This window comes from Leptodactylus fuscus, chromosome 4 (assembly GCF_031893055.1).
Source record: "Leptodactylus fuscus isolate aLepFus1 chromosome 4, aLepFus1.hap2, whole genome shotgun sequence".
Taxonomy (NCBI): Eukaryota; Metazoa; Chordata; class Amphibia; order Anura; family Leptodactylidae; genus Leptodactylus; species Leptodactylus fuscus.
In genome coordinates, this window is record NC_134268.1 from 19063455 (window position 1) to 19076372 (window position 12918).

Sequence of the window (12918 nt, forward strand, 5' to 3'; positions counted from 1 at the left end):
GATACGAGGCAGCGGTGGTCTCTGATGGACGATAGATGGCCAGCGTTAGATCGAGCGCTCGGAGAGACGTGACAATTTGTCAATGAAAGTGCGAGTCTCTGCTTTCTGAAACTGGGTCGCTGTAAGGGGGGGGGGGGCAGCTGACGTCCATTATGCGCAATCCTCTCTGCACAGCAACTCCATCGCCTCTACAAAAGATAGTCCGATCTGTCTCCATAGTAACACAGGAGCCGGGGAGCGCGACTAAGAAAGAGCAAAGGAGGAGAAATACCGAGATGTCGCCTGGCAATACCGCGTATACGCACCGCCGCCATTGGCTGGGACGTACAATACGAAAAAAGAAAATCTCCTATCTATCTCCTATCTATCTCCTATCTATCTATCTATCTCCTATCTATCTATCTATCTATCTATCTATCTATCTATCTATCTCCTATCTATCTATCTATCTATCTATCTATCTATCTATCTATCTATGTCCTATCTATCTATCTATCTATCTATCTATCTATCTATCTCCTATCTATCTATCTATCTATCTATCTCCTATCTATCTATCTATCTATCTATCTACCTATCTATCTATCTATCTATCTATCTATCTCCTATCTAACTATCTATCTATCTATCTATCTATCTATCTACCTATCTATCTATCTCCTATCTAACTATCTATCTATCTATCTATCTACCTATCTATCTATCTATCTATCTATCTATCTATCTATCTATCTCCTATCTATCTATCTATCTATCTATCTATCTATGTCCTATCTATCTATCTATCTATCTATCTATCTATCTATCTATCTATCATCTATCTATCTATCTATCTATCTATGTCCTATCTATCTATCTATCTATCTATCTATCTATCTATCTATCTATGTCCTATCTATCTATCTATCTATCTACCTATCTATCTCCTATCTATCTATCTATCTATCTATCTATCTATCTATCTCCTATCTATCTATCTATCTATCTACCTACCTATCTATCTATCTATCTATCTCCTACCTAACTATCTATCTATCTATCTATCTATCTATCTATCTACCTATCTATCTATCTATCTATCTATCTATCTATCTATCTATCTATCTCCTATCTAACTATCTATCTATCTATCTATCTATCTATCTATCTACCTATCTATCTATCTATCTATCTATCTATCTCCTATCTATCTATCTATCTATCTACCTATCTATCTATCTATCTATCTATCTATCTATGTCCTATCTATCTATCTATCTATCTATCTATCTACCTATCTATCTATCTATCTATCTATCTATCTATCTATCTATCTCCTATCTATCTATCTATCTATCTATCTCCTATCTATCTATCTATCTATCTATCTATCTATCTACCTATCTATCTCCTATCTATCTATCTATCTATCTATCTATCTCCTATCTATCTATCTATCTATCTATCTATCTATCTATCTATCTCCTATCTATCTATCTATCTATCTATCTACCTACCTATCTATCTATCTATCTATCTATCTATCTCCTATCTAACTATCTATCTATCTATCTACCTATCTATCTATCTATCTATCTATCTATCTATCTCCTATCTAACTATCTATCTATCTATCTATCTATCTATCTCCTATCTATCTATCTATCTATCTATCTATCTATCTACCTATCTATCTATGTCCTATCTATCTATCTATCTATCTATTATCTATCTACCTATCTATCTATCTATCTATCTCCTATCTATCTATCTATCTATCTATCTACCTATCTATCTATCTATCTATCTATCTCCTATCTATCTATCTACCTATCTATCTATCTCCTATCTATCTATCTATCTATCTATCTATCTATCTATCTATCTATCTATCATCTCCTATCTATCTAGTCCACATAGTACATTACATCTTTCCCGCATTGGGATTTTCTACAAGCTTGTGGGTCAGTTTGTGAGGCGCGGACAAATTTCCTACATGTCTACATATTGTGTATTACAAGTGATCACTTGGTTGATGTGCCCGTATATTTGGCTCCTGTCGTCCCATAAAGCTCCATTATTAACCCCATGTACATGACTGCGCACAATGTAGATGAATAGATTCGCTGTGACCTCTATTTCTTTCCTGTCGGCTCAGCTCCATCTTGTAAATTCATTGGAATTGTCTCCCGCTGTGTTTCCAACCGAGCGGAAACTATTGTCATTTAATTAGACATATTGTTATATAGAAGCGCCATGAAGGCCCGCACCGGTGTCATCCATTATAAGCTTCTGCTAATCTCACCGCATTTTGGCTACTGCAGCGAAAATATTCACATCTGGTTTCGGACCATTAGATAGACAGAACGTCCAGTACAAGTAACAAAATGTTATGGTTTTCCAAATGTAGGGTGACAACTCATGTGACACCGGTTACAGGTCCTACATAGATCTGCTACACCTGTATGTGTTTTTCTATACATTGTTTTTTATCAGCCATCACTTGAAGGATTTGCCCACATTTTTGATATCTGCCATCATATAAGATGGGTTTTATTTACCCCACATACATCATGGTGGACTCCTTGTGGGTTGTCCAAGAGTCTGGACTGGTAATAAGTGTGTGTGCTCGATTATAACTCTCATTATTATCCTATAGGACCACCGTGGTGGCCGCTGCGGCATTCCTGGATGCCTTCCAGAAGGTAGCTGACATGGCAACTAATACTCGGGGTAAGTGGCCAAGTCCATTACTTTCATTGTTAAAAGGAGAATTCTGGATGGACAGGTGATAAATACTAGATCGGTGGGGTCAGACTGGTAGGTCGCCTCTCCCCAACCACTGTGACTAGGAGGTATATGTGGTGGTGGTCCATAATGCACCCTGTTACTTCATAAATAGCCAATCCGGCCCTCAAAAACTAAATATCTATTACCCACCTTTTGTTATTCCATCTAAGGCCGGGTTAACATGGGTTTTTTTGGTCCGGAACCTGAGGTGGAGGCCGGTGCAGTGCACTCCACTCTGGATTAGGCCAAAATGACTGGGCCTAGTCGGGAGGAGGCAGTGTCTTCAGGTCGATGTCCCGAGGCAAATCCGCCTGAAGAATGGGCATGTCGCTTCTTTTAACGGGAGCCAGAACAAACGTCTCCCAGATAAATGAACCGACCGGCTCCCATTGATTTCAATGGGAGACGTCTTTTTGGTCAGGATTTTGAGGCAGATACGGCCCCAAAATCCTGACCAAGATACACCGTGTGAACTTACCCTGATAGTGACTCTCATCACAACTAGAGTTGAGCGAGTACTGTTGGGATCAGCTGATCCGAACAGCACGCTCCATAGAAATGAATGGATGCACCTGGTACTTCCGCTTTGACGGCGGCCGGCCGCTTAATCCCCCGCGTGCCGGCTACGTCCATTCATTTCTATGCGAACGTGCTGTTCGGATCAGCTGATCCGAACAGTACTCGCTCATCTCTAATCACAACCAAAGCTGCCTTCCAAATTTTCTTGGATTGTGTCAGAAATCTGTCATCAGACTGCCGACAGCCACACCCTTATTTTCTTTGCCGAGCTCCTGTATTGCCTGGATGGACATGAGGCTATTTTGGAGTTTCCAAGTATAGTTATTATTTTATTTTATTTTTTATGGGTTGGTTATGGATATTGGTGGAATGGATCCATTATTAAAAGGTGCGGTAGAGTGCAAGCAAACTGAATCTTCTCTCGAAAATGTGACTCTGTGTATGGTCTTGTCAAAGAAATTTTGAGAGGACCGGTTCTGCACGGCGTTCCTTTCCTTAAAGTTGAGCTCCACCACTAAAAAAAAAAAAATCAACTTATTTTCAGGCCTATTAGAAGGGTCCATGATGTAAATTGTAGTGGAGGCGGTCTTACTTTATTTTAAAGGGATATTACAGCAATTTGAAGCAAGCTGCTGGATAGGCTAACTACTACTAACTACTAGATCAGTGTGAACCTACCTCTGATCACAAAAATGGGGGTACCTTGTGACCCTGTATTAACGGATCAGCATGTCATGCATGCGTGAGCACTTTATTCACTTCTATAGCCAAGTATAGTGAAGATCTTCAAATTACTGGAAAACCCTTTAAAAAGGACCAGCATCAGGTCCGAAAAGCCAAGTGACCTCCATCAGCTGATCGGCGCAGTCATCCTGAGCATTTTGGCGTTTTGTTTATCCAAATCCATTCAGCCGTTCCAAAGATATAAGCCCTGTTAGTGTTGATACAACGTATGGACTACTAGCCAATGGATATTAACACTGCATGACAAACCACACAGGCTCCGCCCCCAGGGAAACCAGAGTGTTACCGCCCACTTGGATGGTAGTCCCTAATTTATATCACCACTAAAAGGGCTTATATCTTTGGAATAGCTGAATGGGTTTGAGTAAACAAGACACCAAAATGCTCAGGGTGACAGCGCCGATCACATGATGGATGTCATTGGGATTTTCAGACCTGGTGATTAGGCTGCCTTTAAGATGAATAAGTACATAAATTCTTTAAAAATTATTTTTTCAAAGAGAACATAAAACCAAAGATTAGAAAGAAAGATGTTACAATGATTTATAAAAAGTCAGCCGCCCCTTTAAGTCTAACAAACTGATATCATGTTTTTAATTACTGCGTGGATAGCGATCGAGTTGCGTTCATTAGCCAAATAATAACCCGGGCTTAGTGCTGACTGCGGTATATTGTCAGTTTTAGCAGCTGGATTATCCGTTCAATAACCACTTTTTTTTTTTTTCCTATCCAAGAGCTTAACCCTCCTAAGCTTCACGCTGAGTGGCTGTCGTGTGTTGGCGGTGGCGGGCGGCTGTATGTGCTCCTCCGGCCTAACAGTCCATTTTATAAGAGCCGTGACCCGCTGTCAGCGCGAGGCCCATAGCATTTAGTGTGCTGATATCAGCAGCCTGCATAGGGGGAGAGTGTCAGTGTGTGAAAGGCAGCGGGTAACACGCTTTGTTCCTGCACTTCCAGAGTGATCTGGGATTCACACATGCTTTACATGTTATCAGCGTGTACAGAGCAGCTACCAGTCTGTGTTATGCGGTTCAGGCTGGTAGCACTTGGATAGTTGAGGAAGCCTTGCTATACCCTGCAAGCTTATTATAGAGAACTGAACCCTTTTTATGCAAGTCAGGTCTCCTTAACACTTTTTATTTAAAGAGTGTCTAAATAATAGCGCCAAACAGTATCTAAATAATAGCGCCAAACAGTGGCTAAATAATAGCGCCAAACAGTGTCTAAATAATAGCGCCAAACAGTATCTAAATAATAGCGCCAAACAGTGTCTAAATAATAGCGCCAAACAGTATCTAAATAATAGCGCCAAACAGTGGCTAAATAATAGCGCCAAACAGTGTCTAAATAATAGCGCCAAACAGTATCTAAATAATAGCGCCAAACAGTGTCTAAATAATAGCGCTAAATAATAGCGCCAAACAGTGTCTAAATAATAGCGCCAAACAGTGGCTAAATAATAGCACCAAACAGTGGCTAAATAATAGCGCCAAACAGTGGCTAAATAATAGCGCCAGACAGTGGCTAAATAATAGCGCCAAACAGTGGCTAAATAATAGCGACAAACAGTGGCTAAATAATAGCGCCAAACAGTGGCTAAATAATAGCGCCAAACAGTGTCTAAATAATAGCGCCAAACAGTATCTAAATAATAGCGCCAAACAGTGGCTAAATAATAGCGCTAAATAATAGCGCCAAACAGTGTCTAAATAATAGCGCCAAACAGTGGCTAAATAATAGCACCAAACAGTGGCTAAATAATAGCGCCAAACAGTGGCTAAATAATAGCGCCAGACAGTGGCTAAATAATAGCGCCAAACAGTGGCTAAATAATAGCGACAAACAGTGGCTAAATAATAGCGCCAAACAGTGTCTAAATAATAGCGCCAAACAGTGTCTAAATAATAGCGCTAAATAATAGCGCCAAACAGTGTCTAAATAATAGCGCCAAACAGTATCTAAATAATAGCGCCAAACAGTGGCTAAATAATAGCGCCAAACAGTGGCTAAATAATAGCGCCAGACAGTGGCTAAATAATAGCGCCAAACAGTGTCTAAATAATAGCGACAAACAGTGGCTAAATAATAGCGCCAAACAGTGGCTAAATAATAGCGCCAAACAGTATCTAAATAATAGCGCCAAACAGTCTAAAAAATAGTGCCAAACAGTGGCTAAATAATAGCGCCAAACAGTGTCTAAATAATAGCGCAAGAAACAGTAAGCAAGTAATACTACCTTTTAGTAGTCTCACATATATTGCCCAGATAATACTACCAACTCATGCCCAACTAAAACAGCCCTATAGTGTCCAATCAATAATACGCCTATATATATGCATGTACATTGGGCATGTATACGCTTCTGACTACAGACACTGGTATTGGAGCAGAATATTTGCAGCAACTTGCTCACACTTTAGGAAACCAACTCTGGTCCAGGGCTGTGGCACAGGACAAACCACTGACTCCGTCACCTCTGACTACGACTCCTATTCTTAATCCTTCATAATTGGCTGACAGCCATGGTTAGTCAGAAGCAGCTCCTCTAATTCACGTAAAGCTAGTGATTGAATTCCTGTGAAATTAAATATGTAACAAAGTATCCGTCTAATTATAGAATATTAATAAGTGTATAATATAATTAACAATAATTGGTCATTTTATTTGGAAATTGGAGTCGATAACTTTTTTTTTCCCTTCTAACTCCAGTCAAAACTGGCCCCGACTCTGCTCTAGACAATTGCTCTGCCATTATAGACCTTGTACTTCTCACAGCTGAGGGTTTGCTACAGTGTGAAAAGTATCCACAAAGTATCACAAATGTATCTACAATGTATCCACAAATAGATACACATCACCTGCACTGATACATTGTTTTAAAGCATCAGGACACATTAGAAATTTGTGCTGCTGATGTGTTTAGGAATCTCTGGGGGCTCCCGAAAAAAGGGGTCATTGTCCAGAGTCCCAGAAAGTGGACAAATCTTCTTGGCCTGGTGGAAAGTTTCCAACTTCTGCTGACATGTGATGTCATGTCAAAAACGGGTGTGGCGAGAATATTGCAATGCTATGTCATGAAAGGGGCGTGTCATCCCCAAAAAGGGGTATGTCACATCCCAAAAGGGGCGTGTCACACCCCAAAAAGGGGAGTGTCACATTCCAAAAAGGGGTGTGTCACATCTCAAAAAGGGGAGTGTCACATCTCAAAAAGGGGAGTGTCACATCTCAAAAAGGGGAGTGTCACATCTCAAAAAGGGGAGTGTCACATCTCAAAAAGGGGAGTGTCACATCTCAAAAAGGGGAGTGTCACATCCCAAAAAGGGGTGTGTCACATTCCAAAAAGGGGAGTGTCACATTCCAAAAAGGGGAGTGTCACATTCCAAAAAGGGGAGTGTCACATTCCAAAAAGGGGAGTGTCACATTCCAAAAAGGGGAGTGTCACATTCCAAAAAGGGGAGTGTCACATTCCAAAAAGGGGAGTGTCACATTCCAAAAAGGGGAGTGTCACATTCCAAAAAGGGGAGTGTCACATTCCAAAAAGGGGAGTGTCACATTCCAAAAAGGGGAGTGTCACATCCCAAAAAGGGGAGTGTCACATCCCAAAAAGGGGAGTGTCACATCCCAAAAAGGGGAGTGTCACATCCCAAAAAGGGGAGTGTCACATCCCAAAAAGGGGAGTGTCACATCCCAAAAAGGGGAGTGTCACATCCCAAAAAGGGGAGTGTCACATCCCAAAAAGGGGAGTGTCACATCCCAAAAAGGGGAGTGTCACATCCCAAAAAGGGGAGTGTCACATTCCAAAAAGGGGAGTGTCACATTCCAAAAAGGGGAGTGTCACATTCCAAAAAGGGGAGTGTCACATTCCAAAAAGGGGAGTGTCACATCCCAAAAAGGGGAGTGTCACATCCCAAAAAGGGGAGTGTCACATCCCAAAAAGGGGAGTGTCACATCCCAAAAAGGGGAGTGTCACATTCCAAAAAGGGGAGTGTCACATTCCAAAAAGGGGAGTGTCACATTCCAAAAAGGGGAGTGTCACATTCCAAAAAGGGGAGTGTCACATCTCAAAAAGGGGAGTGTCACATTCCAAAAAGGAGCCTAACCTCTTCTAGGAAATTTTGCCGCACTGTTTCCACATGTAAATGTTAACAAGTATGGTTGTTGGAGCTACGTCTTGTAATAAGCCATGCTTATAGAGAACGCGTGACAGAAGTTATTGCCATTCAATAACAGCGAGCAGATTTAATACAGAACGGGTGTTGGAAATTTTTATAACTTTGCGCTACGCGATGAATAACCATTATTCGCTGATTTTGGAACACCCCTTTAATTTCATTGCACAACTCCTTTATGTTACTCATTTCCTGTCCTTATAGAAGTAATTTATTAGGTTACGGGTTTCCGTATCGTGACCGCATTAAATCCTTTGGATGAGTCTTTGCAGAGTGTTGCGTGTCCTGCTTTTCTCTCTCGCCTTTGAAGGTCGGACATTAAAGCTTATTTTTTTGCATTCGTGTCAGACCTAAATTAGTGCTGCTTTGATGCTCTTCGCCGAGGGTTTCACTAACGTGAGGGATGAAGCAGTTGCCATAGCAACCGGCTCGGGTTCACCGTCCGGCGCGGCGGTTTGTGCCAGGCGATAGGACGAGAGGAGATCTCCTCTGCATCTTGCATGAAATTAACGCTTTATGACAGAGCTGATGCTTCGCTGCGCTGTGTGCGGGCCCGCCGGGCCTGGATGGAGGGAGCAGTCACTACACATTGGACAACATGACATGATTTTTGCTACCTATAGGGGAACGGGCGAAAAGTACACTACGGTTTCCGCACATCCTATGTCCGTGACCTTAAAATGCCATTTCAGGGGGTTCGAAATATTATTACTCGGACTTTTGCATTTTTTTTTTCAATATTTCAAGGGAAATATACTGTATAATTCTATGTGTCAATAAAGTTTGTTGAATTCTGAAGCTGGCCTTAGACAATAAGAGCTAACCCACACGGTCGTGTTTCTCGGCCGCGTGGTGTCTGCGATCAGCGAAAATCTAGGATGTGCTCTGTTATTTTCGTGGATTGGACATGGGTCCACGTTTACGGAGCCAACTCTCTCATTGAAGTCATTGGGACAAATTTATAAACCTGTTTACGAGCAAAACTGTCTTGGTTGCCCATTGCAACCAATCACAGCGCAGCTTTTGTTTTTTCAGAGCAGTACACAAAATGAAAGCTGCGTTGTGATTGGTTGATATGGATAACTACGGGCTCGTTAGGCAGATTGTGCAGCTGATTCCACCGAGCAACAGCACCCTCCGGACTAGGCCCATTCATTTGGGCCTACTCTGGACTGGGAAACCGCGACTGTCGGTATTTTGGTCCTATTCTGATGCAGCTTCCCGCGTCAAAATCAGGACCAAAATACGCGGTCCCTAGCCCCGTGTCAACTAGCCCAAAGACAGTTTTGCTTGTACACCGTTTCATGAATCCGTCCCAAAGGGTCCATTGAAAAAAAAAAAAAATTCTTTACAGTCACAACCCTGAAAATCCTCCTCCATTTTAGTTATAGAAAAGTATTTGGCCAATAATCCGAAGTGTTTGGGGGCGGCACTGCTGTCCCCCAACTTTTATAAGGTTGGATCTCAATATGGCCAACTTGAGAGAAACTTATACTTTAGATTGTTGGGCAGACAGCTATTCCCGTCCCCTCCATGCATATACATGCACACTCTGCTCGGCCTATAGGGAGACATTCAGCAATTCTACCCTCCACAATACACATGCACACTTGGCCTGGCTGAACGTCTGCGTGCGTAGTCTCTCTGCTGCATCTTATCCCGCTCCTTTATAACATGGCCGAACAAGGTTTGCAGGTGTGTGGGGCAGGAGCTGTAGGAGTTGCGATCAGACATTACCTATTGGCAGTGTCTTCCCTGGACCTACAACCTGTTCTTGATTCGATCTATATCTTATGTCTTCCCTATCTGCACCAGAATGTTATGCAATTGCCTGAACTCTATCATATTCGGAGAACTTCCATTACAGGAAGGACATGGCCAGCTTTCCTTTGACCCAGACTTTTTGTATTGTCTTTAGTTGAAGTTCTAGACAAATCTCGCTGACGTCTTGCGTGTTCTGCAGTAGTTTGTCCATTCCTGACCTCTATCTCTTATCTTGTACGTTGGCCGATAGGTTTAACGTCTCTGACTTTGGTATTAGCAGATCTATAGGGTCATGCTGAGCCGTTGGACAAGCCGAGGTCTCCTGAGGACCATACGTGGTTCTCAACAAATTTCATCTACACTCTTCAGTCTGCTGTGATGTTGTCATGAAGGTGTGAAATGGCCCTCACCATGACGTGGGTAATTTCTAGCAATAGCCGACATGACTGAGCATAATTCTCATCGTCCTCCCACCAGCCCTGTCTACACACAGACGCCGCAGTAGTCACGGAGCAGCAGATTCATCTTCGCTGCTATTTCCTGCTGCTACGGTAATGAACGTTCCCAAAAATAGCTCCTTCATTTGCCTTGTCCTATTTAGTTTTCTTTTTTTTCGAGCTGAAGGTTGTAAGCGCTGACTGGTGGAAGTGCGCAGAGGTATGTGCTGCCCGCCGGCCTGCTATACCGACAACATAGTGACGGCGTACAATTACAGTCATCGTGTCCTTGTGTTGGGGTTGGACAGCAAAGTCATAAGGCGGTTTTATTTATTGATTTTAATTTTTCTTAAAGGGATTCTACCATTAAAGCCTCTTTTTTGTGGATAAGACGTCGGAATAGCCTTTGGAAAGGCTATTCGTCTCTTACCTTTAGATGTGATCTCCGCTGCGCCGTTCCTTAGAAATACCGTTTTTTACAGGTATGTAAATTAGTTCTCTGGCAGCGATGGGGGCGGGCCCCAGCACTGAAAATGCACTGCTGCTCGAGAACACGATCCTGCGACGCCTCTATCTTCAGCTGGATCCTCCCCTTCTCTGTCGTCTTCCTCCGACGCCTGCGCAGTTGGCTCTGCCAGTGAGACACTAGTAGAGCCGACTGCGCATGCCGGCTGGCGGCCATTTTTGGGAGGCCGCTCTTGCTCTTGTAGTTCAATGCAGGAGCGGCCTCCCAAAAATGGCCGCCAGCCAGCATTCGCACTCGGCTCTGCTGGTTTCTCACTGGCAGAGCCAACTGCGCAGGTGTCGGAGGTGACGCAGGCGGAAGACAACAGAGAAGGGGAGGATCTAGCCAAAGATAGAGGCGTTGCAGGATCATGTTCTCGAGCTGCAGTGGGGACGCCCTCATCGCATTTTCAGCGCTGGGGCCCGCCCTCATCATTGCGAGAGAACTAATTTGCATATCGGTAAAAAACGGTATTTCTAAGGAACGATCACGTCTAAAGGTAAGAGACGAATAGCCTTACTAAAGGCTATTCCGACGTCTTATCCACAAAAAAAGAGATTTTAATGGTAGAATCCCTTTTAAGAAGCCCAGTTAAATGTACAAGAATCAGACATGTCCAGGCTCATGTGCATGGCCCCATTGAGTAAAGTTCAAGGACCAAATCCTAAAGGGGTTCTCCAAGGAGTCTTTTTAGACTTACTTTCTCTATTTTTTTTTAAGATGCTTTGTCTAGGGGTTCCAGGCTGGTCCTGACCCTGGGCCATGTGATCACAACCAGGACCTGGCACCTGGGTCGCTCCACCTTCTCCCTCCTCCCTGTGTTCTCCACTACCTGGGCTATGGGGTTGGTTATACCATAACATGGGTAACTACCGAGAGAAGAAGGAGGAGGTGAAGCCCCCGTGGGCTGGCTGCTGGTTTCAATCACGTAGCCTGTAACCCCTAGATACTTGCTATGGGGGGTTTTAGATGCTGTAAGTCTAGAAAGACTCCCTTGAGAACCCCTTTAATATGATCTGTATTGGAAAATCGGAGATCACCTTTAATAACCCCTGATTATAATTTTATGATCTGATGTCCTGAGCTCCAAAAATCACCATCTCTAGTCTACTCCTGCCAGGCATTAGCTGTAATGAAATCCACTATTAAATGTTTAATTTCTCTGCAGCGCCACCAAAGGAGAAGTGAAGCATTACACTGTGTCCATTTACATAAATGGAATCTCTGTGTAATAAAGGACAGGCTCTCTCCAGAGAGGGAGACACTCCTCCTAATCACTCTATACTTTGTCAAGCGATGCAGATCCTTAAAGGGGTTTCCATGCTTGCCACCTTATGAGCTATCCTTAGGATAGGTGATTGGTTGAAGATCGGCCGGGGTTTGACACTTGGGATCTTCATTGATCAGTTGTTTGTGAAGAAACCACAGTGCTCAGGTCATATCACAGAAAGTGAAGCCCAGCGCTGTACACTGTATAGTGGCTGTGCTTGGAATTGCAGCTCAGCCTGTTTACTTGAATGGGACTGAGCTGCAAACAGGTCATGTGAGTGTGAAACAGCTGATCGGTGGGTGTCCTGGGTGTGGGATCCCTGCTGATCTTCAGGTCTTCAAATGATAAAACCTGGAAAACTCCTTTAACATAGTACCCACCCAGAGTTATGTAATGGGGTTCATGAAATTGGGCTTTCTAATCTAGTCCTTTTGAGAGCAGATGCTTGCACCCCCGTACACTCGCATGCTCTGTTGTGACTTCTTGTAGATCCACAGGAGTCGAATTCACTACAGAACGATTTCTCGTATCCCCCCCGTATAGAATTCCACTGACTCCTGTCTGGGTGTTGCACATTCCTGACTTTGGAGGACCCTTGTTCTTAGATGAAAGGCAGAGTTTTCCCCAATAACAGGAAGCCACACTTCCATGAATAGACGGTGTTCATGCTGTGCCCTGTAGTCCGCCCAGCTCCAGGTATGGAGTCCTGTATGATGGTGGGTGTCTGGTGAGCTTGTGTGG

At 43.1% G+C, this 12918-nt stretch overlaps 1 protein-coding gene across 4 annotated transcripts in view; it reads left to right on the forward strand.

Annotated features, from left to right (window-relative positions):
* Positions 1-12918, forward strand: part of MTSS1 (MTSS I-BAR domain containing 1) — a 116699-nt gene that overhangs the window by 22365 nt on the left and 81416 nt on the right. For all 4 annotated transcript variants that reach the window (XM_075270118.1, XM_075270117.1, XM_075270119.1 and 1 more), the window contains exon 3: positions 2639-2712. In XM_075270118.1, the coding sequence (XP_075126219.1) occupies positions 2639-2712 (74 nt within the window). The remainder of the gene's footprint in view (positions 1-2638; positions 2713-12918) is intronic.